The sequence below is a fragment of the Haliotis rufescens genome, unplaced genomic scaffold (genome assembly GCF_023055435.1).
Source record: "Haliotis rufescens isolate VD_foot unplaced genomic scaffold, xgHalRufe1.0.p SCAF_6, whole genome shotgun sequence".
NCBI lineage: Eukaryota > Metazoa > Mollusca > Gastropoda > Lepetellida > Haliotidae > Haliotis > Haliotis rufescens.
This window is the reverse complement of record NW_025964334.1, coordinates 58,156,047-58,182,991: the sequence shown is the minus strand read 5'-3', so window position 1 is coordinate 58,182,991 and position 26,945 is coordinate 58,156,047. Positions and strand designations below refer to the sequence as shown.

The following is a 26,945-nucleotide window of genomic DNA, read 5'->3' as shown; positions in this document are numbered from 1 at the left end:
TGGGTTGCTGAAGACATATTCTAACCCGAATCTTCACTGGAGGGAATATTTATGAGTGCTGTGCTAAACAATAATGAAATGACAACAAGACTGATATTTGATAACTGATTTCTATTTATTATCTGCTACGACGGTGGTTTGGCTCACGTTAAATAGTATGAAGAAGCAGCCATTTCACCATGCGCATTATGTACACAATGTTCCTCGCTGGCCCACTTCCTGGCAGAGCCACCAACAACAGTCTCCGGACAAGCAACAAAACAACGGACAGCAAGGACAGGGGAGAGGACGTGTCACAGAGCATCCCCCCACATACAACTCACCTCTCAATAGGGATATTCTAGGTGTTACAACAAAACAACGGACAGCAAGGACAGGGGAGAGGACGTGTCACAGAGCATCCCCCCACATACAACTCACCTCTCGATAGGGATATTCTAGGTGTTACAACAAAACAACGGACAGCAAGGACAGGGGAGAGGACGTGTCACAGAGCATCCCCCCACATACAACTCACCCCTCGATAGGGATATTCTAGGTTTTACAACTTAGTGTGCTTGGTTGGTCACAGTATGAAATAGCTCAGACTCCCAATCAGAAGTTGAGTAGTGTAAGTCTAAAGGAGCCAATATTACAACGGTGACATTTGTTAAGGAAGGCCCCCACCGTGGCACTTCTTACAAATCTAGTTGTTGTAATGAAGGCCATCTATCAAAAGAAGTCATTGTTTTCTGATTTATTTATTTTTTAAATTGGGATAATGAATTTTGGGGGGCTATTTTTTCATAGTGAAGACTGAGTACACACAAAAAATATCCCCCAAAATACTCATGATCCTTCATTCTGATTGTTCGTTATGTTTGTGCAATTGTTTGTTGGTTCACCTAGAGACCATATAAAGAGACTAAAAGAGAAAAGATTTGGGATTGCTCGACACTAACAGATTTACGAAATATGTAACGCCAAGATCGTTTTAAAATCAACATGGCCCTTATCCAACCAGCCATTTTCTCCAAGCCTAGCTCTCTTTGCCAAGTTGTACATCAAAAATATTTGAAAACATTGCATTGAATAGCATAGGCAGGTTCAAATTAACCCATAGACACCCTTATCAAACAAACAAGAGCTGTTATATATGAAATCTTTCCTCCCACCTGTCAACCACAGAAAACATCAAACTCTAGCTGAAGACAAATTCACACTTGATGATTGACAGATTTATGAGATTAATCAAAAAAGACAATACAAACAGAGGAATGAGCAATGTATTAACGCTGGTTAAAAAAAATGTGTCTCAGGCATCCTCATGTCACTTTACGTCATTTATATTGGCAAAAATAAATAAAATGTCCTGTCATGTGAAACATACTCTGTTAACCATACATTGTATTAAAGAGCCGTGTTAAATCTGTGGCCAGTTTGTATTGCTGTATTCTTGGTGGTAAAACAAAAAAGTGTTCTGTATCTCTTTTGTTAAAATATTAACTTAAAAAAATAAAGTCATACCTCCATCCTCACTTTTGAGAAAAATTTGCCGGAGAAACATTTTTCTTAAATACAGCCCAAGAGAAACGTTAAGGGTTTTATCTGACACTGTCATGTTGACTGGATCTGGCTCCAATGTTGATTAAATGCTCTTTGATTATTAGTGAGCACCAAAGGGGCAACATAGTCAATTTCTCATGTTTCACATCACCATACATTAAACGGATCGTCATGACAGTAACCATTTTTCTTAAGATAACAAGAGCTGTTTTTTAACACTTGTCACTGAATTTGCCACAAAAAAATAAAAAATTCCTTGGAAGACTTAATGAAAGATTTGACAGTTTTTATTCAGATAGATTTCATTTTAAGTCTATGAGAAAAACCTTTGTTTTTTTTTATTTTACTTTTTAGTCGAGTGTGAGACGCGAGACACAAAGCTGAAGATGGTACCCCTCTAGTTCTCAACTCCTGGCAGTGATTATCTTGTAATGTTAAATTGATGACAAGTACAACACAACTCTGAACAAATAACATGTTGGTTCCACACCGTAACCAGTAACAACGGGTAACCCATGACCTCATTCATGTTGTATTAGATGCCGGTTACCCAACACCTTCAAAGTACGAAATAATCACGACAAAGTTTAACATGACACATGGAACACTGATTTCTTTCTACGGCAAGAGCTAAAACAACAACAGACATTCTCAAAATGCACTTTGAGATTTGAGATTCAAGATTTAAATGCAAGTAATAATAATTACAATAAGTTATGAATAGTTGTCCATACAATAGTACTTTCATAATTTGGCAGCACACGCACATTTAGCAGGACTATTCAGTGAACACAAAAGCATGTCTGATAGGCTTAAAAAAATAAAAGAATTGGTTCTCAGGCAATTGTTTTTTGAAAATATAGTGCGGGCGGGCGGTATCTTTTTTTTTTGGGTGGTGGTGGGGGTTCAAACTAGTATGTAACCAATTAAACAGTTGTGTACCATCAACTTTGGGAAAGGGCCTCCCTCGAGTATTCCTTAATGAGTAAAATACTGGAATATATGACTAAAGTTAGACAATATTTAAGGATTGTTTTGGTTGGGGTTTTTTAAAATGGAAATACAAACGAAATGTGCGGCGAACTTTATGATGATGCGGGCAGTGCCTGAGAATCAAGACTATTATAATTTTGTAGCCATATACCCCTTTATGTAGCTGGAACTGCAGCCGAGCAAACATTCTAATTTATTAAATTTCACGTAATGTTTCACGTGATGTTAAGATATTAACACATACCACAGCATCTATCTTCAGCAGAAATGCATGCACTATAGAATCTCAATTTCACATTTTTTTCCAACACTATTACTTACTGAAAATAGACACATGCTCTTTTATCATGATAATGGAAGACAGTTTAATGCTGTAGTCAGTAGGATATGTGGAAGCTTGGGTACAAACACCCTGAAAACCGTATCATAATTACAACTTTGGTTTTGAAATAACCCAGCATCAGAATGGGTCCTCCCACAGTACTAGTGACAACAAAATATAAGTTCATATTGTTATCCTTCGGATAAACAATACAAAAACTCAACTTTCTTGGTATATGTTGATATACATTTTCCACAAATACACAATTTTAAGTTTCAAATATACCACATGCTATAGAAACCATGCATGACGTAATATCAGTAACATACCAGTCCAGATAAATGCTTTGGTTCCAATTACACAACCAAACAATTTTGGCTAATCAACATTTTTTCCAGCTTTTTCAACTTTCTAAAAATAATGGACAATCCAACTGATACACAAGTGCAAGATCAAACATCCACTTGATCAGAAGATGGACTAGGTTCGAACCTGATTCCAACAGTATTTCAGCAATAGTTGAGGAGGAAAGCCAAAATGTCACAGACCAGATGTTTAAAAGTTTGCTGCTTACAGACCATGGATCTAGTCACAACAGATCCTGGCATACGGAAGGGAAGCAACCCTCCACATGCCCCTAACATTACACACACTGTCCTTGTATTGTAATTGGGTTTAAATGAAGCAGAATTGATTGTCCCTATGCATGACTTAATACCTCCATATTGAGGGCTCTGTGGAGGATTGGTATTACAAAAGCTGTTTTTCCCCCAGACAGTAAAACCAAGCTTGACTCTGTAACCCGAAGTGTCTATTAATAAATCTTCCATGTTCAGTATCGGCTGGGACAACTACAAAATGCATTCACCAATTGAGAGAAGCAATTTTGAAAATAATTCCAATTTATGGAAACAACAATGACAACAACAAATAACCAAGTTCCTACATTTGATCAAAACAAAGGACAAACAAATAATTAATTTGTCGCCGTAACATAAATATTGAATTTTGATGATGTAATGGGAACCACCACATTTGTTTCGTAGATGCGGACGCCACAACGCAGTCTTGAGCTAGACGCTGTAGCTGCCCGAGCTGTTTCCCTCGCTCTCACGTTCTGGAATAACAGTTAACGGCAGTTTCCGGCTTGCCCGTGAACCTGCACTGTCTTCCGATTCAAACACATCATCAACATATTCATTGAGTAATCGTCTCTTTGGCCGATACAGCCAGGGCATTTTCTGATGTCGAGAGGACTGGAACGACGATGCAGCCTGTTCGGATGTAGATCGTGAGTTGCTTGGCAACGGCAGCTGTCTGATCTGCCGTATCACCACATACCCACTGTCTGTGTCATCTGAAACACAGCAATACACATCACATGGTCAGTTCAGCAGGTACAGAGCAACACACTAACAGAACATCTTCATCTTGGTTTGTGAAATGTAGGGCACCTGCAAAATGTAGTAAGGGACACCTGCAAACTGTAGTAAAGGGTACCTGCAGAATTCTCTAAAGGGCATATGCAGAATGCAGTAAAGGCCACCTGCAAAATGTAGTAAAGGGCACCTGCAGAATTCTGTAAAGGGAACCTGCAGGATGCAATAAAGGGCACCTGCAAAATGTAGTAAAGGGCACCTGCAGAATGTAGTAAAGGGCACCTGCAGGATGCAATAAAGGGCACCTGCAAAATGTAGTAAAGGGCACCTGCAGAATGTAGTAAAGGGCACCTGCAGGATGCAATAAAGGGCACCTGCAGGATGCAATAAAGGGCACCTGCAAAATGTAGTAAAGGGCACCTGCAAAATGTAGTAAAGGACACCTGCAGAATGTAGTAAAGGGCACCTGCAGAATGTAGTAAAGGGCACCTGCAAACTGTAGTAAAGGGCACCTGCAGAATTTAGTAAAGGGCACCTGCAGAATGTAGTGTTGATTGTCACATTTCAGCTATATGACGTAGGTCTGTAAATATCAAGTCTGGACCAGACAATCCTGTGACTGATATTGGGAGCAACATTCTATGCCTTCGGGTACAATGCCACAATCAGCAGGTCACTGAGCTTGACCTCCTGTACAGTGGGCATCAGAAGCATGGGCCATGGTGTTACAAGTGTATTATGTCTACATAGCTGCCATGGTGTTACAAGTGTATTATGTCTACATAGCTGCCATGGTGGCCATGTTCAAATTCAGGATTGGAATTCGGTGAGCACTTTTACGGGACACCAGAATAAATATCCTGTTCCAATACCACGTTCGACATTAACATCAGCCCACAGTCCAACACAGGCAAAGTTCAGGACGAGTGACATTTCCTCTAACCACTTGGCAACACTTCCATTAAACCTATTTCTATATATGTTTTTAAATATTTAATAACATAAATATTATTAAATATAATCCTGTTGGCACAAGCGCCTAATTCATAACTTCAAGATGTTCAATGTTCAAATAAACCACCAGCTCTCACAATTTCCTCCTAATACCCCTCACTTGCATCATGACTATAAATATCGCCACACCCCGATCCCTCCCTCCAGTTTGTCAGATTAATTCAGGGTCATCGACTGTTGACCTAGAATTTGAAGCGAAGGCCATTTCCTGTTGTCCTATTATGCTCGTTTCCGTTGAGTCAGACACCTTTTTCAAATAGCTCTTCACTTTGGAGCACTTTGCACTTGATCAATGAAAATAGTGTCAATCCCTGTCATAATATTAATATCTGCTACTCAAAAATAGATCATTTCTTAGTACTATAGACAATCTGTATGCCATGACAGATTAACTACAGCAATATGAAGGATTCATATGGTCCTCAACTTATTTTATATTAACGATTAATAAAAAGTCAGAATGTCTTTGGGGGCAAAAGCTGCTGTTACAAATTGATGTTTGCCTTTTCCTTTGTCTGACCCCCGCTGAATACAGAAGACCTAAGTCAAGGATCTGACATGTCTGTTGATTGACATTAAGAGTGGATCAAATATTGTCATTTTCTTTCTTTAAATTTCTAAATATTGACCAATGTTGGTAATAAAAAAAAATCAATGAAAACATTTTCATCTAATGAATCGTGGTACCTCCTCCTATTTCACAGACCAGGGCTGCCATTTGTAGGCCACAAACCTAACACTCTCTCCTACTCATGTATATTTTTCTGTGAGCAACTGTTGCGTATAGATGTAGAGATTCAACACAACTTGCACATTATAAGAACATTAAATCATTGTTGATTATGTTACAATAAACAAATGCATGTCAAGCACAAATATTAATCTAGGATGGAGTTGTTGGGAAATCAACCTTAAAATTAATATTCACTCCTACCTTAGTACCTAACCAATTATTACTTTATTAAAATGATGAGAACAAGACCATGTTTTAATTGGCTTAGTGTTTTAGGGCTTAATCAGGATTAATTATTATTTCACGTATCAATATATAACGGATCTCGATCACCTTTTCTACAATAATTCCTACCACAAACATGAAAAACATACCTCATACAAACACCTAACTACAAGGTCGTAATATAGCACAGGACATGCATGTGCTGCACCACTCTAGTTCTAACATTAAAGACAGCACTGCACTGCACTGCACTGTTATGGATGGCCAGATGTGTATGTTCAACTTGTTTCAACTCTTGGATGCCCTCTGAAAGTTGTTATAATCAAAATGGAGACATGTACAAAGGGTGTTAAATTGCAGACAAACAGCATGTTGCTTTCATTCCCTCGACAACAGGAAACTGCTCCTGAAGAGAGATTTACCCTAACCAGATTTTTCATCAACTGTGTAACAAAACAAAGCTGACAAACAAACCACACTGAGGGCCTTCTAAACCAATGCAAGCTCCAAGTCAAGACCAACATTCTCTAGAGCTGCTATTTGCCAAGAACAACCCACACAGCAGACACAACGGAAAAGAAAGTCTTTTGTTGAAGCTGCTGGCCTCCATCCTGGCTTTGTTTTAATTTTCTTTGTTGCGATTTGCATCTAAATTTGAACAAAGAATACTCTCATTTCGGTGACTGATGGAATCAGCAGGGTGAGGGGTACATTCTTTTCACAGTCACAACAGTGCTGCCATTCTGGCCATTACCTGTAATTTATGGGTCAGTCAAATGTCACAGGTTAATAATTCATTGTGAAGTTCAGACTGTAAATTATTACTGTGTTAGAACAGTGCTGGACGGTCACAAGTGGATGCAAGTCAATATTTTATTATATATTACTCAATTTTTTTTTAATAAAACACCCGATACTTTCATATTACCATCGTTAATCTGACTTGCCACGTTGTGTCACTTCTGGTAGTATACTAGTATACCTAGTTAGATGTTTCTTATGGGGTGAGACAGCAATTTACTAAGTTACCAGTCACTACTGAAGGATGGGAATTATTTCAGACATTGTTTGGAACATATATACATTTATCAAACAAAATAGATGAAATGAAATATGGAATATCATTTTTCTTGTAATAGTTTAGTGCCATTTCCAATAAAAACACTTTATTTCATCAGTGCAACAGCGTGCAGCTATTAACACACGATTCATTCATTTCAATTTTGAAAAATTTGTTAAAATGGTTCTAGAAATAATATTTTCACACTGTTTGGCACCCATTCAAATGATGTATCCAGAATCATTTCATGAGTTCTTCCTTCCACAAATTTAATCTTTATACCAGCAATTTGAAAGTAGCATGCCAACCACTATAAGCATTTCTTCAATTTAATTTTGTAATGGAATCAAGTCTCTTCGTAATCATGGTAATAGGGGTAAAAATTAAACTAAAACATTTACCGTATTCAACGTAATAAGCGCCCGGGGCGCTCTCAAAATTAGAAATAGGGGGCTCTTATTAGAATATTATTTTGTTGAAATAAAACAGAGTTGAAAGATAAATGTCGTTGTATATGCTGACAGCCTGAAATGTTTATGTACCACAGATATATTTTTCCAGAATTTAATTGCCCATAAATAAGGGTGCATATAACACACGTGTGCGTATTATACCGAATAAATAAATCTTGTGTACATTGATCAATCGGAAGGGATGCAAATTGGGCTTGTTCACTAGCCAATATATCAGCAAATATCGCCGTGGGCGCTTATTAGAGCGGGGCGCTTATTACGTCGAATACGGTAAGTTCCTGAATAATGACAATATGTCACAAATGTGGACATCCCCAAAACTCCCGATATTCTAACAGCCCTTTGGATAGCATCAATATTAGACAACCTGATTTTGGGGACAAGTGTCAATTTCTGTCCCAAATTAAGCATAGCAAGTCAGTATGAACTCAGTGCAGCCTTTCAGAAGTTAACTAAAGCACAATCCAGACAAAACGTTTAAACTTGCAAATTCCTCTGAAGCACTTCTTTATACCCTTAGCATGAAACCTACACCGAAAATTAACGTCATCCTTTAAAAAGTTGCATGAATTCCGACAATGTAGCCCTGAGATTATTGCCAGTGTTGAAGAGGGATTACCTCGGGGCTACAGGAAGTGGGGATCAGTGGGTCTGTGTACCAGCCCAGGAGCCATCACTTGCATAGCCAGCTCCCTTTACAAACTCACCCCCTGGAACAGATCTCCGTTATTTCAACGGTTACTGAATCTATTGTCACGGTTACCCCATGAATAAAGAAGTAATGTTTTTGTGTGTGTGTGTGAATGGAGTTCTCTAGTTCTAGAAACAGGTATTGTGTGTTGAATAGTGGATGCTGCAGGCATTATGTCAGGACACAGAACTATGCAGGGACCCCCCGAGGGTACTATGAAGGGGTGTGGCTGGGTGGCTTAAGTATAAAGTTGTGAGGTGCTAATCACCTAGATATTAATATGATGAAATCAAGTCAAAACTTATATCAATATTAAAAAGGTAGTTTACAGACGGAAGATTCTTTTCACTAGACAGGTTGCTTTAAATTCTACTTAACTGTCTTACGAGCTTGTACTAATCTCAAAGACTGAGCATTTTACTGGGGTAGACACAAATTAAATCCAATAGTCCACAGCTCATTTTGGACTGGTGGTTTTAAGTCACAACTAAATTTAAAGGAGGCCATTGAGCGATACCCAGAGGCTGGAAGACCTGAAGTTACATGTGACCTAAATATATCAACTATAGTTTTTAATCTTACTAGAGTTTCCTAACATTTTAAGTTATTTGAAGATCATCATTGAGTGACACCCAGAGACTGGAAGGCCCAAAGTCACGTGTGACCTAGAGAAAAATACAACTGGTCCTTCCTGAATTTTGGTAGTCACAGGCTAGCACACCAGTGGTCATATCTGACTCTGCCTAAAGATGTGTAGAAACTACAAGAGTCCTAGAGTGTCTCGGGCTTTCTGCCATAGTAGCTGTCACTAGGGGCGAAACAATACATCGGTGCACCGTGAATTTTCATGCAACGATACTAAACATTTATTTTTATAACAATACAAGACAAAACATTGGCTAAAATATATTAGTTAATACTCGTTTATTGACACCCCCACCCTGAGCATTCTTGTCCGTCAAATATTGCAAAGTGTGCTGTAATTAGCATATCAATTTCACCACAGAAAAGTAACATCTACAAACACATCTACAAACATGTCTACAGCTAGCTTTTCCTTTCCTAATCTTCTATTAGGAAGAAGACAGAAAGATACTTGTTGCTAACAGTATTTAAAAGAGTTCTCAAAGCATTGTTAGTTAAGCAAATTTACCAGACAGTGCAGGGGGAAACGACAACTCGGATACACAGTGATACCTTCGATCGGAAGCATGATACACAAGGACCTGTATGTCAATACAAAATACATATTTGGGGGACAGATATGAGGGAAGTTTCTACCACAAGTTTAAGTGGTTGTTGAATTTTTTCTTTGAATTAAGAAATCTTTTCAGTTCATTGTCCTTGTGATGCTATTCTGGCATATCGAGATACGTGGCCACTAGTTCATCAAGATACGTATCGCAGTCAGTGTATCCAGATACTACCATGGCTATTGTATCGAGATATGTTGTGTCTTGGCCAGCATATCAAGATCTGTACCGTGGTCAGTGTATCAAGATAGGTATAAATGAGTGAGTGAGTTGTGTTTAACGCCGCTTTTATCAGTATTCCAGTCATATCACGGCTTGTCAGCTTAATGTGGTAGGAAAGCCCGAAGTGATGCAGGTCTCAGACGTTTACCACTTCGGTGAAACCCACGAGCACGGGTATGGTGCTGACAAACCTAGAAACATAATCGGGGCGAACCGGGATTCGAACCCACAATCATAGGTTTCTGGCGTGCCCAAGGGACGCAACTCTGCACAGCGAATCGCGGCGCCTTAGACGACTGGGCCACCCGTGCCCCCAGGCACATTGAGATACATAACTATATTGTAAATAGGTGAGGTGAAATGGGGTTTAACATCGCGTCCAAGATTATTGCACTTATATAGCGACGTGCATGTTAGCGTGTATTTGTGTGACTGCTTGTACTAGTCCGGACTGATGCCGATTTATAGTGCTAGCCCAAGAGATACCATGCCGCAGTTTAACATGAATACGCCACTCAGACACAGTATACTGACTCTGAGCCGACCAGTCCTTGTTTTAGCCCCTTAATGCCGAGCGCCAGACAGGGTAACAACAAGTACCATCTTTTAACGTCTTTTGGTATGACGCGGCCGGGGATTGAACCCCGGACCTTCCGCTCTCCGGGCGGACGCTCTACCACTAGACCACAGAGGCGGTCTCCGGGCGGACGCTCTTTCTTGATTAAAAAATTAGGGCCTTTCTTTCAATGCTAGGTTTTGCAAATATGAATGGCTTCCCGGAGAGGGAGCTGCAAGCAGACACAGATGGGTATAGCACTATTAATTTAGTTCTGAAATATTTACCGGGAAACAGGTTTTCAAGTTAAAATACCCAAATGTCATGAAACAGGTTGGTATAAATATTTTGAATACACTCTAAAAATTGTGGATACCCAATCAAAATCAAAATATATAATATCCAAATAACCAAAAGCTTATCCATAGCTCTGCATACCATGACCAGTGTTATATTGTGACCAGTGTATCGAGCTATATACAACACATCCTCGCCTTTTGTAGCGGTGCAACGCTTATTCTTGAGGTTATTTTGTTGCATTTTTCGTCCCCAGGCATGATGCAGCTGATCATCTGGCCACCTCCTATGCAGGGATTGTCAGGAACATGTGCATCGGTACAGTGAGTGAGTTGGTCTTGATATCGCTTTGAACAATATTCCAGTTATGTGATTTATATCACAGCATGTCAGCTTACTATGAAAGCCCAAAGTGATGCAGGTCTCAAACGTTTACCACTTCGGTGAAACCCACAAGCACGGGTATGGTGCTGACAAACCTGGAAACATAATCTGGGCAAACTGGGATTCAAACCCACGATCATGGATTTATGCTGTGTCCAAGGGACACAACTCTGCAAGCTAATTGTGGCGCCTTGGACGAGCCAGCCAATCATGCCCCTGTATTGGTATACTGCTTTAACAGATCTTCCACGTGGCTAGGGGCCGAACCAGTGTCCGAAATAACTGCCTGCCTGCCTGCCTGCCTGCCCGACTATCCGTGGTCTGTCGGTCTGCATGACATTTTCCTCCACCTGCCCGACTATCCGGCAGATAATTTTAAGATTATTTATGTATCCATTTTAATTATTAATCATTGTAGATTCTAAAGTAATCATTTGCATTATTTCAACTGAAGCAAGACGTGACTTGTCTCATAGTTTTGGCGATTTTTCAATAATTATAATGACTGAATGCTGGCAGGTCACTTTGCAGATGGGCAGGCAACACTTATGTTTTAAAATTATTTCAAACACTTGCTAATACATCCTCAATTATTCAACATATTATAGAGAATTTATACATCAACCATAAAATGGTATGAGTCTGAGAAATCACTTGAATCTTCGGGGCTTGTTGATTCCCGTTATGGAAACAAAAGATTCTCATGACTTCTCCAATACACAATGGAATGGAGATATGATACTATGATCTTTGGATATCACACAATTCACATAAACTTAACACCCCAATGAACCTGACAAAAGCTTACAGCCAGAAACCCCATCGTCTATACTTCTCACTGGATAGCCACGTATGTAATAAGTCACATATTTCTTCCCTTTCTCTACAACATACCCATTCTCAGCAATATTCCAGCTATGTGATGGCAGACAAACCAGTTATCGATATTAAGAGTAACATCTCACATTGTGGGGTACAACAACATACAATCCACATTCAACAAGCCTGACCACCCAATCCACTCAGTCATCGCTTACGACCAGTATACGCTGCTAGGGACCAGTTCTGACCGGAATCCCCACAGCGGAATCATGAAGTAAAAATTATCAAGCTAAAGGACTATCATAGCTGATGTGTAACATCTAGGGCTGGGACGATACACCAACTGTGCGATCCAATATAAATCACAATACCTTGCTCACGATCCGATACATTTTCTGACACTTGCATGTGCACTTATCTGTAGTGCGTAAGCCATCTTTTTCATACACAGGATTGCCAAATACCTGGACCACTAATGATTAACAGTTGGCAGTGTCAGGTATGGCGCAATGGATGAAAATATTTACGTTTTCACTACTCATTTTCACTAGTAATTAGTGTTTGGTGTAACACTATTTTCAATAAAACATTTAAGGTAAGAATCGATACATTTTACTTGATGTGTGGCTGTGAACAATACTTTTATCGGGAAGTAAACAATTGTGATCCACTGATGCATCAGTGTATCGTCCCACCACTAGTAACGTCTCAATCCTAGTTATTAAGAATCCCTCAATTCCTGCATAATCCCTTCCCTACCAACATCTGCATCAGAACCTACCGTAGTCATCCTCTTCCGGCCGTTTTAAAGCCGCTGTTTCGTGTAACTTTCGACATGCACACAGTACTATAATGGTTGCCACGACAATCAACGCACACAACACTCCAATGAGGGCAAAAGCCAGGTTTCTCCAGTATTCTCCCTCGTCCTTCGTTATCGCAGGTATTTCCTTGATGGTAATGTCATGACCTGGGTCAGAAGCACCTTCCTCTTCTTTGTCATTGGTATACTGGACCGTATCTATCTGGTTGAAGTTTCGGAATTCTGTGAATGACTTGCACTGTACATCTTGAGTCTCTGTGCATGGCTCCTTAATGATCTTGTTCTGTGGACATTTTGAACATTGTTCACAGGCTTGGGTATCTTCGTTGAAGAACTCCGACCCTTTCCTGCACCTCCCTGTTGCGAGGGATATGGTACAAAGTGTCAGTGCCAGGTACACAATTGCCCCCATCCTGTACCACATATCACTGCCAAGTCAGCTTCATCCTGAAACAACGACAATCACCATTAGACTGAAAGATGGTTCATACTTGCAGTTGGCACCACAGGCTGTACTTCAATCAACAAAGGTTATGGAGTTTTATTTATTTATGCATTGAACACTGCAACAATTAATAAACATTTTCTGCATGTCTATCGGTGTATCGTGGATTAATGCTTATGTCATTTCTACATTTAGTTAGATATGAACATGTGTCTCTGCACTATGATATGAATTAGGGCTGGGACGAGTCCAACTTTACTACCCACTGCAGGTTTCAAGTTTTACAGGAGTCCTGGCAAAAGCTGCTTAGATACATGCACCAAATTATCAGATCATGCATACACTGAAGTTGACAGAAACCTTATCTTTATTCTCTTTTCATGTTGGAATTTGTATCTGTGTGAGTGGTGTGGCAATATATTTATTGATACTATAAAGCAGTTTCTGCAGAAACATATTACACCATGTACACAGAACAAAACGTACTCTGTGTGCAGAGAGTTACTTTCTATTGATTGGACATTGAAGATTATTCTCCCTCTGCAAACTTTCCATTGACTGAATGGTCAGGCTTCATAATGTTATGATTTTGAGGATTACCTATACCCATTCAATCATGTGCTGGAGAATATGGAGGCATGCTACTGATTTGACCAAAACTCTATTAATCAGGCATCTAAAATAATTTGGTTTGAGATAGGGAAAATAAATCTATGATATTCTGTGATAAGTTGAACGAGGCTGGATGGTTTGGCTATCAATAAAATCTTTTAGGAAAGAACGTCAGCAAAATAAACTCTGCAAGTGGATAATTTACCTTTTATGGACAAGACAAACAAACTAAATACACTCCCTTTAAACAAGCTCATTCCATAGTTGTGTATATCTACACCACTCACCACATAACCGTTCGTCACTATAACTCGTATAAAATCACTCGTACTAAAGTATTTTTCGAAACCAGCTTGGCAGTCAGGTCCGGAAGCTGGCTTGTGGATTAGAAAAGTTAAAAACATCGCAAAGTTGTCAGTTTTGTTTTCGATGTCCAAGAGCATTTGTCATAGTAAATCCCTGTCACGTGGACAGATAGGCATACACATTATACTTATAAACTCACCCATGGACCTCGAAAGGGTCCGATCTGGAAAATGATCCCGTGAACTCTTCAGAAGACTTGACGTACATTGGATTTCATCTCTCCCTTTTGTCACACATGGCTCTCTCCCAGAATTCCCTGATGTCACGTGACGGGCACCGTGCACGAATCGGTCCAGCCTGAAACGCGATTACTTCCCTTGGTTTTCATATCTATGTTTTCTATTTCTATATTTGTTCAACAAGTTATTATTTTGTTGATACAATCTTATAAGTTTAATTAAAGTATATATATTTGCCAACTAGATTCAATGCTGTATTTTCATTAATCATATATTTTTTACGCAAACAAATACACGCTCAAAGGAAGCATAGTTTCATACCATTGGCTAAAACGACATATTTTACATCAGCGGATTTGTATGATGAGAAGAAATGCTAGTATTACTATATAGTTAAATATTCCCAAGCTTACACGCACTATCTTGGAGTCTTGATTAGATAAACACCCTGACAAAATGCAAATTATGTCCTGGGATTTTAGGGTCCCCTAGTAACCATCGAACATGCCACTTGCATGCATTAAGACGTATATCAACCCTCAAGCACGTGATATACTTGTATATTCAGTAATAAACCAGGAAAAGAAAACAATGAGACGTCAATTAACACCTGCGTTATTAGCAACTTACGCAAATTGATGTTCCTTTGTCCAGTTAATTGACTGCTAAATTAGCAATCCATTATAACACTTAATGCTCTAATGCTAATTGCAAATTTCAACCACTTAAATGACGTGAGTTAATTTATTACCACTCGATTAAACACAATGGCGACTTTGCATGAGATAACAATAGAGAACATTAGACACTTTAACATACAAAAACACATGTACTTGGCAGACGATGCCTAGAATATACCAGCAGCTGGACGGCGATCTGGTTGTTGCTATTTCAAATTGGTCACGCAAGTATATTCTGCAGATAAATGGAAATACGAAAATGTGTGACCGATAGCGTTTCTAGATAATGGAACATGAGTGTTGCTACTTAAGTGATAATTAGTAAAAGACTCAATTGTAAACATTCATTTCGAAACAAATGCGTTTGCGCTTTGTCTCAAAGGAAGTGAAGACGTTGGAACAACCAGGTCAGGGGGGTGATATTATGTAGTTTGTATTGGAACGCCTGTGTGTCATCATACCTTATCGGCGCAAATAGTTATTTCCTCATGCAGAACAACGCAGTTCGTATTCGAGTTAATTCCGTGACTCGTTTAGCCAGGATAGTGTTGCATGCGGTGTGAAACAACATTCATGCACATTTATTCTTTAACCATTTCAAGAGACATGCTGATGCTACAAATGTTCGAAACCGATCTTCACAGATCCTGGTTTGGAAATGGTATTTTACGAGCGCATCTTTCACTTCATCATGCGCACAAGTTTGAATGAAACCATCTCGACTGTAATGTTACGCCTTTCTTTCCACGATTTCTAACCACAAATGTTGCAAATACCACTCTGAAAGTACCCAAACCCCCCTACCCCACCCAATGAGTGAAATATACTTGACCTTGATAAGTATTTAACATCAAACATGATCTGTGTGTACGTATTTGCCTACAGCCTGAAATAAAGCAATATCTGTTAAAGTCCTCGTATGACCAATGACTTTGCTAATATGTAACCCTACGGCTGACTATAATACCATCACAAGAGGTAATCAAAGCTTTTCATCACGTGAAGAGTGAATTTTGGATACAGATTAATTTTGTTTCATAAGTCCCCGAGTTAATCAGAGGGGACTACAACGAGTGAGTGAGTATGGTTTTACATCGCTTTTAGCAATATTCCAGCAATATCACGGCGGGGACAGCAGAAATGGGCTTCACACATTGTACCCATGTCGGGAATCGAACCCGGGTCTTCGGCGTGACGAGCGAAGGCTTTAACCACTAGGCTACCCGACCGCCCCTAGGGACTACAAAGAAGCCTGGTCCAGATAAACATGTGGTTGATAGTGCGAGCACAATCTACATCATGGTCTATGATGAGATACGACGAGCCAGGTCACTGTCGTCCAGCTTTTCGTGATATAGAGGGGTGGCTGAAATGTCCGGAGACTAACCATCATGGAGTGCACTGATGGAGCTGGATGCAAATTATATTTCAAAGTACCATACTTCCTCTATTAGATGTTTGGGCGTCTATTAGTTCTGTGCAAGCCGTGGACCATGCGTCTATTTCATTTAAGTGCAAATACGAAGGGTACATTTCGCAGGAAAAGGTCTTTAACAATAACCGGAACTTTAGCCTTGGTATTCTCACGCAGTTGCAGGGTCGATGGTAGCGTCACCAGTGGCTATTACAAGTTATGTCCCTTCTATGTCCCTCCTATTGACCAATCAAATTCCACATTGCATATCACTTGCATTTGCTTCAAACAAAATGGTGTCGCCCAGTGAAGACAATCTGATCGATAATCAAGATCTATATTGTAATAAAATGGGTCTTGCTTCGCAAAGTGCATCAAATCACATGATCACCATGATTAAAACATGAAAATATTTGGAAAATATCTGTCGACGCCCAGTTGACGTTACACATGCTCTGCCATGTTGTTTATGAACCGGGTGTCGATATTGTTACATTATTTTGATTGGACTATGCATAGACTTGTTAGTTCAGGCAAAATAAAACTCCATAATTCCAGCCTAATTCGACCAGGTGGAAACTAAACTTTTAAAGTCAGTTAACTCTCTTGCCTCGGGGACATGGCATTGATCTTCAGTAACTGATACTTGTAAGAGGCGACTAACTGAATTGGGTGATTGACTTCGTTGATGCATGTCACTGATCCCAATTCCGTAGATTGATGCTCATGATGTCAATCACTGGTTTGGCTGGTCTAAAATTAATTGTTTACAGACTACCGTCATATAGATGGAATATTGCTGAGTGTGGCGTTAAAAAACAAAACAAACATAAGGTGAGCTATGATGAAATGAGTGTTTTAATACAATATACAATGTGTTGATACAATGTTCTGATACAGTGTACATCAGCTCAAGTCCAGGGGCTTTGAGCTGCAGAACGGGTCCTCAATCCGCATGAACACGGCAAGCAGCTTATCTCCCTTGTTTCGTGTGACCTTCTGACCTTCCTCTGTACTGTCAAACAACTTGTCCACAATGATGTCTCCCTTCTGTAAACAGGAAGTACTCGCTGAAGTGTTCTTGGAAATATATTACACTGCACAGACATGCCAAAAATTATATCTACCTGTCTGTAATAAAATTTGTCCTATCATTTTGGTATGTGAATGTATGTATCTGTTAAACTTATGTCAAGATTTCAGTGAGTTAGTGAGTAAATAGGGTTTCATGCTCTAGACCAAATATTTCTGTAGATTAGGTCACTACAGAAGGCAGTACAGTATATTGGGAGCACGGGTGGCATAGTCATCTAAGGTGCCACAATTCGCTGTGCAGGATAGCATCCCTTGGTCACGCCAGAAACCTCTCATCGTGGGTTCGAATCCTGATTCACATCGAAATAGTTCAAGGTTTGTCAACACCATACCTGTGACAGTGGGTTTCACAAAGTGGTAAACATCTGAGACCTGTATCACTTCAGGCTTTCCACCCGACTTAACCTGATACGGTGAGATATAACTGGAGTTAAAAACCCAACTCACTCACTCATTGCACAGTATTCCAGTTATATCGCAGTGTCAGTGCCATGTAGGAGGTAAGCCCAAAGTGATGCAGGTCTCAGACATTTACCACATGAGTGAAACCCAAGAGCTTCGGCAGGTGCTGACAAGCCAAGAATCAAAACTAGGCTGAACCTGGGATGAGTAAGGGACACAACTCTGCCGTGAATTTTGGCACCTTAGCCCACTGTCTCACTTGAGTCCCATTAGTGTATAACTGAATCTTGAAAAAATCTCCATAAATATATCAGTCTTTAAAAAACCGCCTGCCAGAACGTCCGAGACTGTCTTTTTTACTGGCGGACAGTTTTGAAAAGTTGCACGCCCAATAGTCGGGAGTTATAGTAACTAAGTTGACAATCCACCAGTTAATTGTTATTTTCTGAGAACTAACATTAAACAGTACTATTCTTATGTTTAGCCTTTCGTTACTTTTGTTCATTCGCCCAGAAAATTCTGAACTGGCATATCTGGTCTGTTAACCTGCTAACTTGCAGGTCCAGTTGTCTGAGTAAAATTTTGGGGAATTTTATACACTGACGATGCCACTGAAACAAAATTACTGTATTTAACGTAATAAGCGCCCCGGACGCTCTCAAAATTAGAAATAGGGGGTTGAAAGATTGTAAATTTGATGGTTTATGCTGACAGCCAGAAATGATACAAAAGAAAAGTCTGTGCGTATTATACACGACAGATATATTTTCCAGAATTTTATTGCCCATAATTAAGGGTGCATATAACACACGAGTGCGTATAATACACGAATAAATAAGTTTTGTGTACATTGTTTGGAAGGGGCGCTAATTGGGATTGTTCACTAGCCAATATATTAGCAAATATTGCGGTGGGCGCATATTAGAGAGGGGCGCTTATTACGTCGAATACGGTAACTTGTCTTTCTATTCTTTATTTGAAGATCTAACCTACCCTCATGTTGTGCTTGTGGCTAAAAGTTTTAAAGATATTTAATTTGTAAGAAATTCACATTTAAATAGTTACTTTCTTCCGCTAGTTTACTTACCAAATCGTCTTCCGACATGCGCTGGAACAAGGGAAAGGCTTCGAAGTGCTGCACCATCCACTCATGAAGATCCTTCACATCTGTTATTGTGTACACTTTACCCTGCAACATCAATAATGTGCATATCAATAATGTGCATATCAATAATGTGCATATTAATAACATGCATATCAATAATGTGCATAATCAATAATGTGCATAATCAATAATGTGCATATCAATAATGTGCATATTAATAACGTGCATATCAATAATGTGCATATCAATAATGTGCATATCAATAATGTGCATAATCAATAATGTGCATATCAATAATGTGCATATTAATAATGTGCATATTAATAATGCACCAAATCAACACCCTAAAGCATGCTCAAAGTGCTACCTCACTACCCCAGTCAGCGGATCAATTGCACTTGATTTTAATTCTCAACTCCCTGGAGAGTATACAACCCTAGCAGCCAGTGACATGCTAGAGGGTTCACAGCCACATCACCATCTCATCCTACCGGGTACCCATTCACTGCTGCATTTGGACAAAGTCACCTGCCTAAGGAGACAAGACATGCTACATGGGCTTCAGTGTGGGCAGGACTAATGCCCTAGAAACTCTCAGGAGTCAAGCTGCTGAACGTGTTCACCCATCCAACTACTCTCCGGGACCAATGTTGCCATTCAGAACATTCATCATGAACATGTCGTACACCAGTGACAAGAGTGACAAAGTGAGAAGGATGTTAAGAGTGTGTCAGCTCTGTGTGTGCCTCAAGCTTTGCTAAAATGGACAACACAGCTCAAACTCTGAAGTCTTATATCTGTATGTACTGTGGACTTAAGACCCGTGAAGATCCGGGTTAGAATAGGTCTTCAGCAACCCATGCTTGCTGTAAAAGACGACTATGCTTGTTGTAAGAGGCAACTAATGGCATCAGGTGGTCAGGCTCGCTGATTTGGTTGATGCTTGTCATCTGAACCAATTGTGCGGATCAATGCTCATGATGTCAATCACTAGATTGTCTGGTCCAGTCTCGATTATTCACATACCGCCATCATATAGCTGGAATATTGCTGAGTGAAGATCTATTCTACCCCGGAACTTCACGGGTCAGGATACAATGACATGAGTCAACACATGGGCGGATACAGCTTTTTTGAAAAGGGTGCACAATTAAGATCTATTTATTGTCTTTGGTGGTAATTTATACAGAAATAAAGATTTTTTTTAAAATAAAAAGGGGGGGGGGGGGTGCGCACCCCCGCACCCCTCTGTATCCGCCCATGCAACAACATCAGTAAGTCATGTCTTGCGACAAGCATGGGATGCTGAAGACTAATTCTAACCCAGATCTTCACAAGAGGAACCTGTATAAAACTAGGTGCACAAAGTCAACACTTACGCCCACGCGGAGTGTGTATGCATATTCCGCTAACAGCGTCTGGCTGATGATCCTCCACTTGTGTTTTGTTTTCTTGAAGTGGGGGTCCGGAAACAGGAAGAACATCTTGGACAGCTGGAGTGAGTGAGTGAGTTGGGTTTTACACCATTTTGAAAAATATTTCAATTACCAAGAAACGCCATACAGGCAGTCAACAAAGGCCTAATGGCAACAATTTTATAATACTTTTTCAACATTAAAAAATTTATATGTCCACCATATGGATAATGTATTATGGTCCATGGTCTGCCTTGATTCAGTCGAGTATTGAATACCTTGGACTCGACACTGTGTCTGTGTAACTAGGGTAATCACTAATTGCTAAATTCCTTTTGGTACGCAGGATGCCGACCTCTCTTAAATGGTATTCCTTGGATGCCGCAGTGCATTATACTAGATGCCATGAAATGTTTACTAGTATGCAGAAGCCAATATTTCAATGTTTTTTTCTTTTTTCTTACACAGTGACAATTCAATAAACATTTAGGTCTGAACTTATGAACATGCTGGGCCATGCATTCTGTGTGAAAATACCAGTCTAATTTGCTTGTACCAGCTGCGTACACTGATATGACTCAAGAGTTCTTGAATTAAATGCCAGGTGGAATTATGTGGTACGCTTGATGCCTAGAAGTGGGTTGGCGACCTCAGGACTGACAGTCTGCCAGGCATGGTCTACATGTACATCACACGTGTGTAGCGGTATGGCAATACAGTACTATGTCACGATACGAGAATACAAGACATTGATTTACATCCCCCGTATCATGATACATATGATACATTACATTACAAGTTACGTTGGTGTAGTTTGTTTGTTTGTTTGTTGCTTTACGCCACACTCAGCAATATTCCAGCTATATGACGACGGTCTGTAAATAATCGAGTCTGGACCAGACAATCCAGTGATTAATATCATGAGCATCGATCCACGCAATTGGGATCGATGACATGCATCAACCAAGTCAGCGAGCCTGACCACCCAATCCCGTTAGTCACCTTTTAAGACAAGCATGGGTTGCTGAAGACCTATTCTACCCCGGATCTTCACAGGTCTATGTTGACAAAAACTATAGACAAACAACCAGATTTTCATATATTTCTGGTTGGCTATAAATAGCATAACATTCACAGTGCCCTCTAGCCTGTATGATTCTGCCCTACAATATATCATCTTCGATCTCTGATATCTAACAACAAATTGGGGTACAAATTGTATCAGGATACATATTGTATTGCGCCCAGAGTGTTACAGCTCCAGCTACACCTACCTGTCCTTTGAAGAAGTAGTTCGGCAGGTACTTCATGGCATTAGTTCTAATGCAGGCAATGTTCTGATAGTGTTCCGGGCTCTGTTCACGCAGAGCTTTGATTCTGTCCTTGACGTAGTCAGACACTTTGACCCGAATTTCCATCCCCAATATCAGCGACTCGGGAAACAAGGGAGACAACTGTACTACAAAAGAGAAAACAGCTATTTCAGTTTCCTTGTTGCACTCAGCAATATTCCATCTAATGATGCGGCATGTTGTATATTTGGGGCAGGAACAAGTGGCAACGAAAACCTGTAATGGGGGTTTCTATCATTTACTGAGGATGGCGTCATCCACGTACACTGATGACGTCACGCACGATGTAGTTCACACACAGTAGGCGTGGCACTGCTGTAATGTAAACAATACCATGTGTTTCTACAGCACTCAATAGCATGCAAATATAATATACTACGGCAGACTGCACATAATAGACTCTGGACCTGACAATCCAGTGAATGATATAATGTGCAACAATGCCATCAGGGTATGACACAAAATCAAGCAAATCACCTGATCGCCTGATCTAATATGTTGCCTCTTACAACAGGGGCTAGTCCTGCACCATGACTGTGGAATACATTTATTTTATGAATAAAATATAATCTTGAAACGCATACAAAAGCAAGTCTAGCCAACTCTAGTTGGCGCTATTCCACAATTTTTATTTTATTTTTAGAGTCTTTCAGGAAAGTGTGTAATATAAGATTTCAGAGACTAAATGTTCGTCTAAACAGGGGCCCACTTGCTCAAAGCGATCGTAGCTCTACCACCATTGTAATTCTATGTTAAAGTACGGGAGTACTGATCCTCATAGGACTCAGATCTTTCTGTGGGGCTGCTGGGACCTGTTCTAACCCAGATTCCATGATGGGAGATATTTAAGGTATACTTATTGAATAAACACAGAGCTCCAGATAAGCTGCGTATCTGCGTAAAATACGCATCAGAAATGCAGAAATATGCAGTCAAATAAAATCCAAGCGTATCAAATACGCAACGAACATTACAGATACGCTACAAAAATAAAACTTGTGCGTATCATCAAAATATTGTGAAGTAACCCTGCGTACCCGATTAGCAAATCAGCAACTTATTTTGAAATTAAAAACGGGCATTCCACCAACCTTGCCAAACTCGATGACAGTTACATCATGATCATTTGCCATCACACTTTCTTGTGGAAGTATCGTGGTATTTTTGAGTCCTATAAAGCTCTCGAACCCACACGACACCAGTTAGCAGGGACTAGATGAATAGTATTTTTAAATATTTAACTTAAATACCCACATGTGTAAAAACTTGTGGGTAACAGAAATTTGAATACCCCGATAGAATTACTGATACCCAATGATTTTAAAATGCATGGGTAAAATACCCACAACACCAAAAGCTTATCTGGAGCTCTGATAAACATGTTTTGTAGACAAGTACATGAATATTGCTATAGCCTGTATCAGTAATATTGTATCTATTAAATGAAACAAGATTATACACAAGTCAGATATGTGACTGGACCACAGTCAATGATATTTATGCCCGAACAACAAACAAGCCAGTGATACACCTAAGGTAACACAGAGGACACTCCCAAGGTGTTGTGTCGTTTCAAAGAAACTTTCAGTCATATCATGACATATCAGCTGAACTTGGTGAATCCCATGATTTAAACATATTTTATTCAGATTGAAATGGATTGGGAACAAGTTATCCAACTTAGGACTCCCTCTCCATGGTATTTACAAAGCTTGTACAGTAAATCATATACAAGAAAAACAGAAAAGAAGATGAGTGTAAAGATAACAAGAAATGTACAAAAGAGAGAGACTAGTATATGTACATTAAAGTGTTACCCAAATCTCTTTGTATGACTTATAAACATTTGCACTGCTTTAAAGATGTGTTGATTTTCGATAATGGACAAACATTCATTTCCGTTTAACATCAAATTTAAATCTAATTTAGCATTTTTGTTCACGGCGTTCTGTAAAATGTCCCGAATTATTATTAACATAGTTTTTCTTTGGTGGACGTACAATGGACACTTTAATAAATAATGATATGCGTTTTCACATGGATCACCACATTGACATATTGGATCACATTTTACCTCTATTCTGTATAAATCATAATTTAACTGGCTTTTCATGTATCTTAATCGAGTATGATAAATATTCAACTTTCTAACACCATAGGAAAAATATGGAGGTGCAATGACTTGCTCTTTTTGTATGTATGTCTTGAATTGGGATGTAGATGTACAATTTCTACCTGCTACAGGAATAGTGTTCCATAACCTTACAGTTGATGGAATAAAAGAACACGTTGAGTGTTTTAATCTAGTATATGGAATCCCAATATTGTCTGAATTTCTTAAATTATATGATATATTGGAACCTACAGTGGTTGGTACAATGTCTTTAAGGTAAGTTGGGGCAATATTACTTTGTATTTTGTAGAACAAACATAGCTTGGTGAATCCCATCAGCTATGGGAAGTTTGGAACGGGTACAGTGCTAGCAGCCCTTGCTAATCCTACATGGGGATAATTGATGAGCAAACCATAGTCTAAGGGAGGCAACTCTGCACAGTCAGCGAGGCTCCCTCAGCCAGTAGGAGTGAGTGAGTGAGTTGGGTTTAACACGGCTTTTAACAATATTCCAGTTATATTGTGGCGTGTCAGCTTAATGTGGGAGGAAAGCCCAAGTGATGCAGGTCTCAGATGTTTACCACTTCGGTGAAACCCACATGCACGGGTATGGTGCTGACAAACCTAGAAACATAATCAGGGCGAACCGGCATTTGAACCCACAATCATAGGTTTCTGGCGTGCCCAAGGGACGCAACTCTGCGCAGCGATCAGCCAGTAGGACACCTGTGATACAATGTTTCCATTCTGGGGACTTTGTTTGACCCTGGTATGTTGAGAGGGTTTATCTTACAGGTAAAATGTTTAAGTTCTGTAGTATCCATTTCTGACTGCCATTTCAACATCTGCTAGTTGTAACATAATACTTCTGAACACTTTTACAGAAAGTACATATTTGGTTAATAAACGATAAGGATGGGTTTACCAGCTCAATCTATTCTTAGGAAAACACAATTTGAGTACTTCAGCTTTCCTATCACCAATATTCAAAGAGACAATCAAATCTATATTCAACTCCCTCTTCAAGGAATCTCTTCAAGATGTAAATGCAACAAGAGGCACAGGAAACAAACTTAGGACATACAGGAAAGTTAAAAATGAAATAAAATTAGAACCCTATCTCAGTCAGAGTAAAGTAAGAAAATATCAAGTCCACTTTTCTAAACTAAGATTAAGTAACCATAAATTAAATATTGAACTTGGAAGACATACAAAGCCACCAACCCCACTACATCAGAGGCTATGCTCTACATGTTCAACCATTGATGACGAAAAACACTACTTACTTCACTGTATTAAACACACTCAAGAAAGAAATATACTCTTTGGAAAATTATCCAGACAAAATGTAAATGTAAATGTCCACAGTCATGAAGATAAATTATTTCACTACATCCTGTCAAAAAACGAAGCAGTCAATATCAACTGCATTTGTTTCCATATCTATCATTTCAAACAATAAATACCCCTTCATATTCAATCGTTGACATTTTATGTATAATAATATCATCAAATATGTAATATTGATTGTTTTGTTTTTGTATGTGTCTACAGGAATGTAAATTATGTATGTCTGTATATATGTATATATGAATCATAATGTCTTGTCTTTTAAAATTGCATCTGTCCCGTAATGGAACGTTTCTGCAATAAATATTATCTTATCTTATCTATCTTATCTTATACCTACCGAGGAGACCACCATATCCACATCCAATGTCTGCGAACTCCACCTGGTGTTTTGGACAAGCTCTGTCACTGGAACCATCGATCACAGTATCTGGAGGCTTACAGAACTGAGGGTAGTGTTCTGACCAATCCATTTGCCAGGGATCTACTGGACTGAGGAAAGATAATGAGTGCTACACTAAAGAGAGTAACAAACTTATATGTCTCTCCACAAAGTGACAAATCCATACCCACCATACCTTACACATCTCAACAGGCAATAAGAAAGACTAAATGATCTGAGAGCAGACTTTGTCTTAGAATTATTTCTGGTGCGAGGTTACTTAAGAGGTAGGTATTGTCATATTGTAACACTAAATATAAGCTCAGAGTGCTTACTTGAGTCAAACTCGACTCTATGATAAGCTTAACATGACACTTGAATAGGTCCCTAGATATTAGTGTCTCTACTGTATTTTGTCTTTTGTTAATTTGCAAAACATACTCTCCATAGGTTTATGTTTTGACTATTTGGCAAACATTTTATAAATGGTACAACAATATCAAATTTCACAAGATGAAAATCCCCCAAAGATGTTATTGACTTCTGTTTCCTGTAACAAGACAACAATAACGAAACGGTGCAACAGAATGACACCATGTAACAGGTTAAGGTGTCAGTGTGGTTCTTGGAGAACAGGTTCCTGGAGTCTCCATCATGTGGTCAAATACTGAAAACCTGTGGGAAGTGAAGTAATGAAAAATATTTGATACACTAAAATAACAGATCCATATGGAGAATTATGTTACGGACTTAAGGTGCGACTATACACATATTGCTAGTCTACGAGCCACAATCAAATTTATACATGTTCAATGTTTGATAATATTGTCAAAGTGAATGACATTTGCATAAAACGTTCTACTTCTCCAGATTTTTTAAATGAATTCTTTAAATGCAGAGAGTGTTTGATTCTTAACCTATACATAAATTTGAAGGTGATTAAACAATGTTGATGGTCTGACACAATATTGTTTGAAGCGTCCGGAAAAGATATCCATCATTGCACCATATTTCATACAGCATTGTTTTCTCCAAAACAAACATAACAAAAGAAACGAAACGTGTTCATACTAATCAAAACTGTGATCAGATATCGGATTTGAATGAGCTCTTTGTCTATAATATCTTTTCTGAGGTAACTTCTGAGTTGCCATGTTGCCGGCTTCTTTCGGTCGGCACTTCACACCGGAAGTCACACGTGGGTTATTCTTCCGGGTAGCTACGAACTCAATCTTTTACACGT

At 39.2% G+C, this 26,945-nt stretch overlaps 2 protein-coding genes across 3 annotated transcripts; both read right to left on the bottom strand.

Moving 5' to 3' along the window:
• Window positions 1-96: 96 nt before the first annotated feature.
• LOC124143170 lies at window positions 97-14,476 on the bottom strand. 2 transcript variants are annotated; one of them, XR_007218715.1, is made up of 4 exons: window positions 14,355-14,476; window positions 12,751-13,239; window positions 518-4,217; window positions 97-420 (listed from the first exon to the last, which is right to left on the bottom strand). XR_007218715.1 is itself a non-coding variant. In XM_046512030.2 (3 exons), the coding sequence occupies exons 2-3, from the start codon at window positions 13,214-13,216 to the stop codon at window positions 3,934-3,936; spliced, it is 750 nt and encodes a 249-aa protein (XP_046367986.1). In that variant the 5' UTR covers window positions 13,217-13,239; window positions 14,355-14,476; the 3' UTR covers window positions 97-3,933. The 2 variants fall into 2 exon arrangements, 1 of the variants encoding a protein (XP_046367986.1); XM_046512030.2 differs by having other exon boundaries at window positions 97-4,217.
• Window positions 14,477-17,328: 2,852 nt separating this feature from the next.
• On the bottom strand, window positions 17,329-26,922 carry LOC124143169 (tRNA (guanine-N(7)-)-methyltransferase-like). The gene is made up of 6 exons (XM_046512029.2): window positions 26,774-26,922; window positions 25,661-25,812; window positions 21,780-21,964; window positions 20,470-20,583; window positions 19,073-19,174; window positions 17,329-17,538 (listed from the first exon to the last, which is right to left on the bottom strand). Exons 1-6 carry the CDS (start codon window positions 26,854-26,856, stop codon window positions 17,395-17,397), a joined length of 780 nt encoding a protein of 259 aa, XP_046367985.2. The 5' UTR covers window positions 26,857-26,922; the 3' UTR covers window positions 17,329-17,394.
• Window positions 26,923-26,945: the final 23 nt, after the last annotated feature.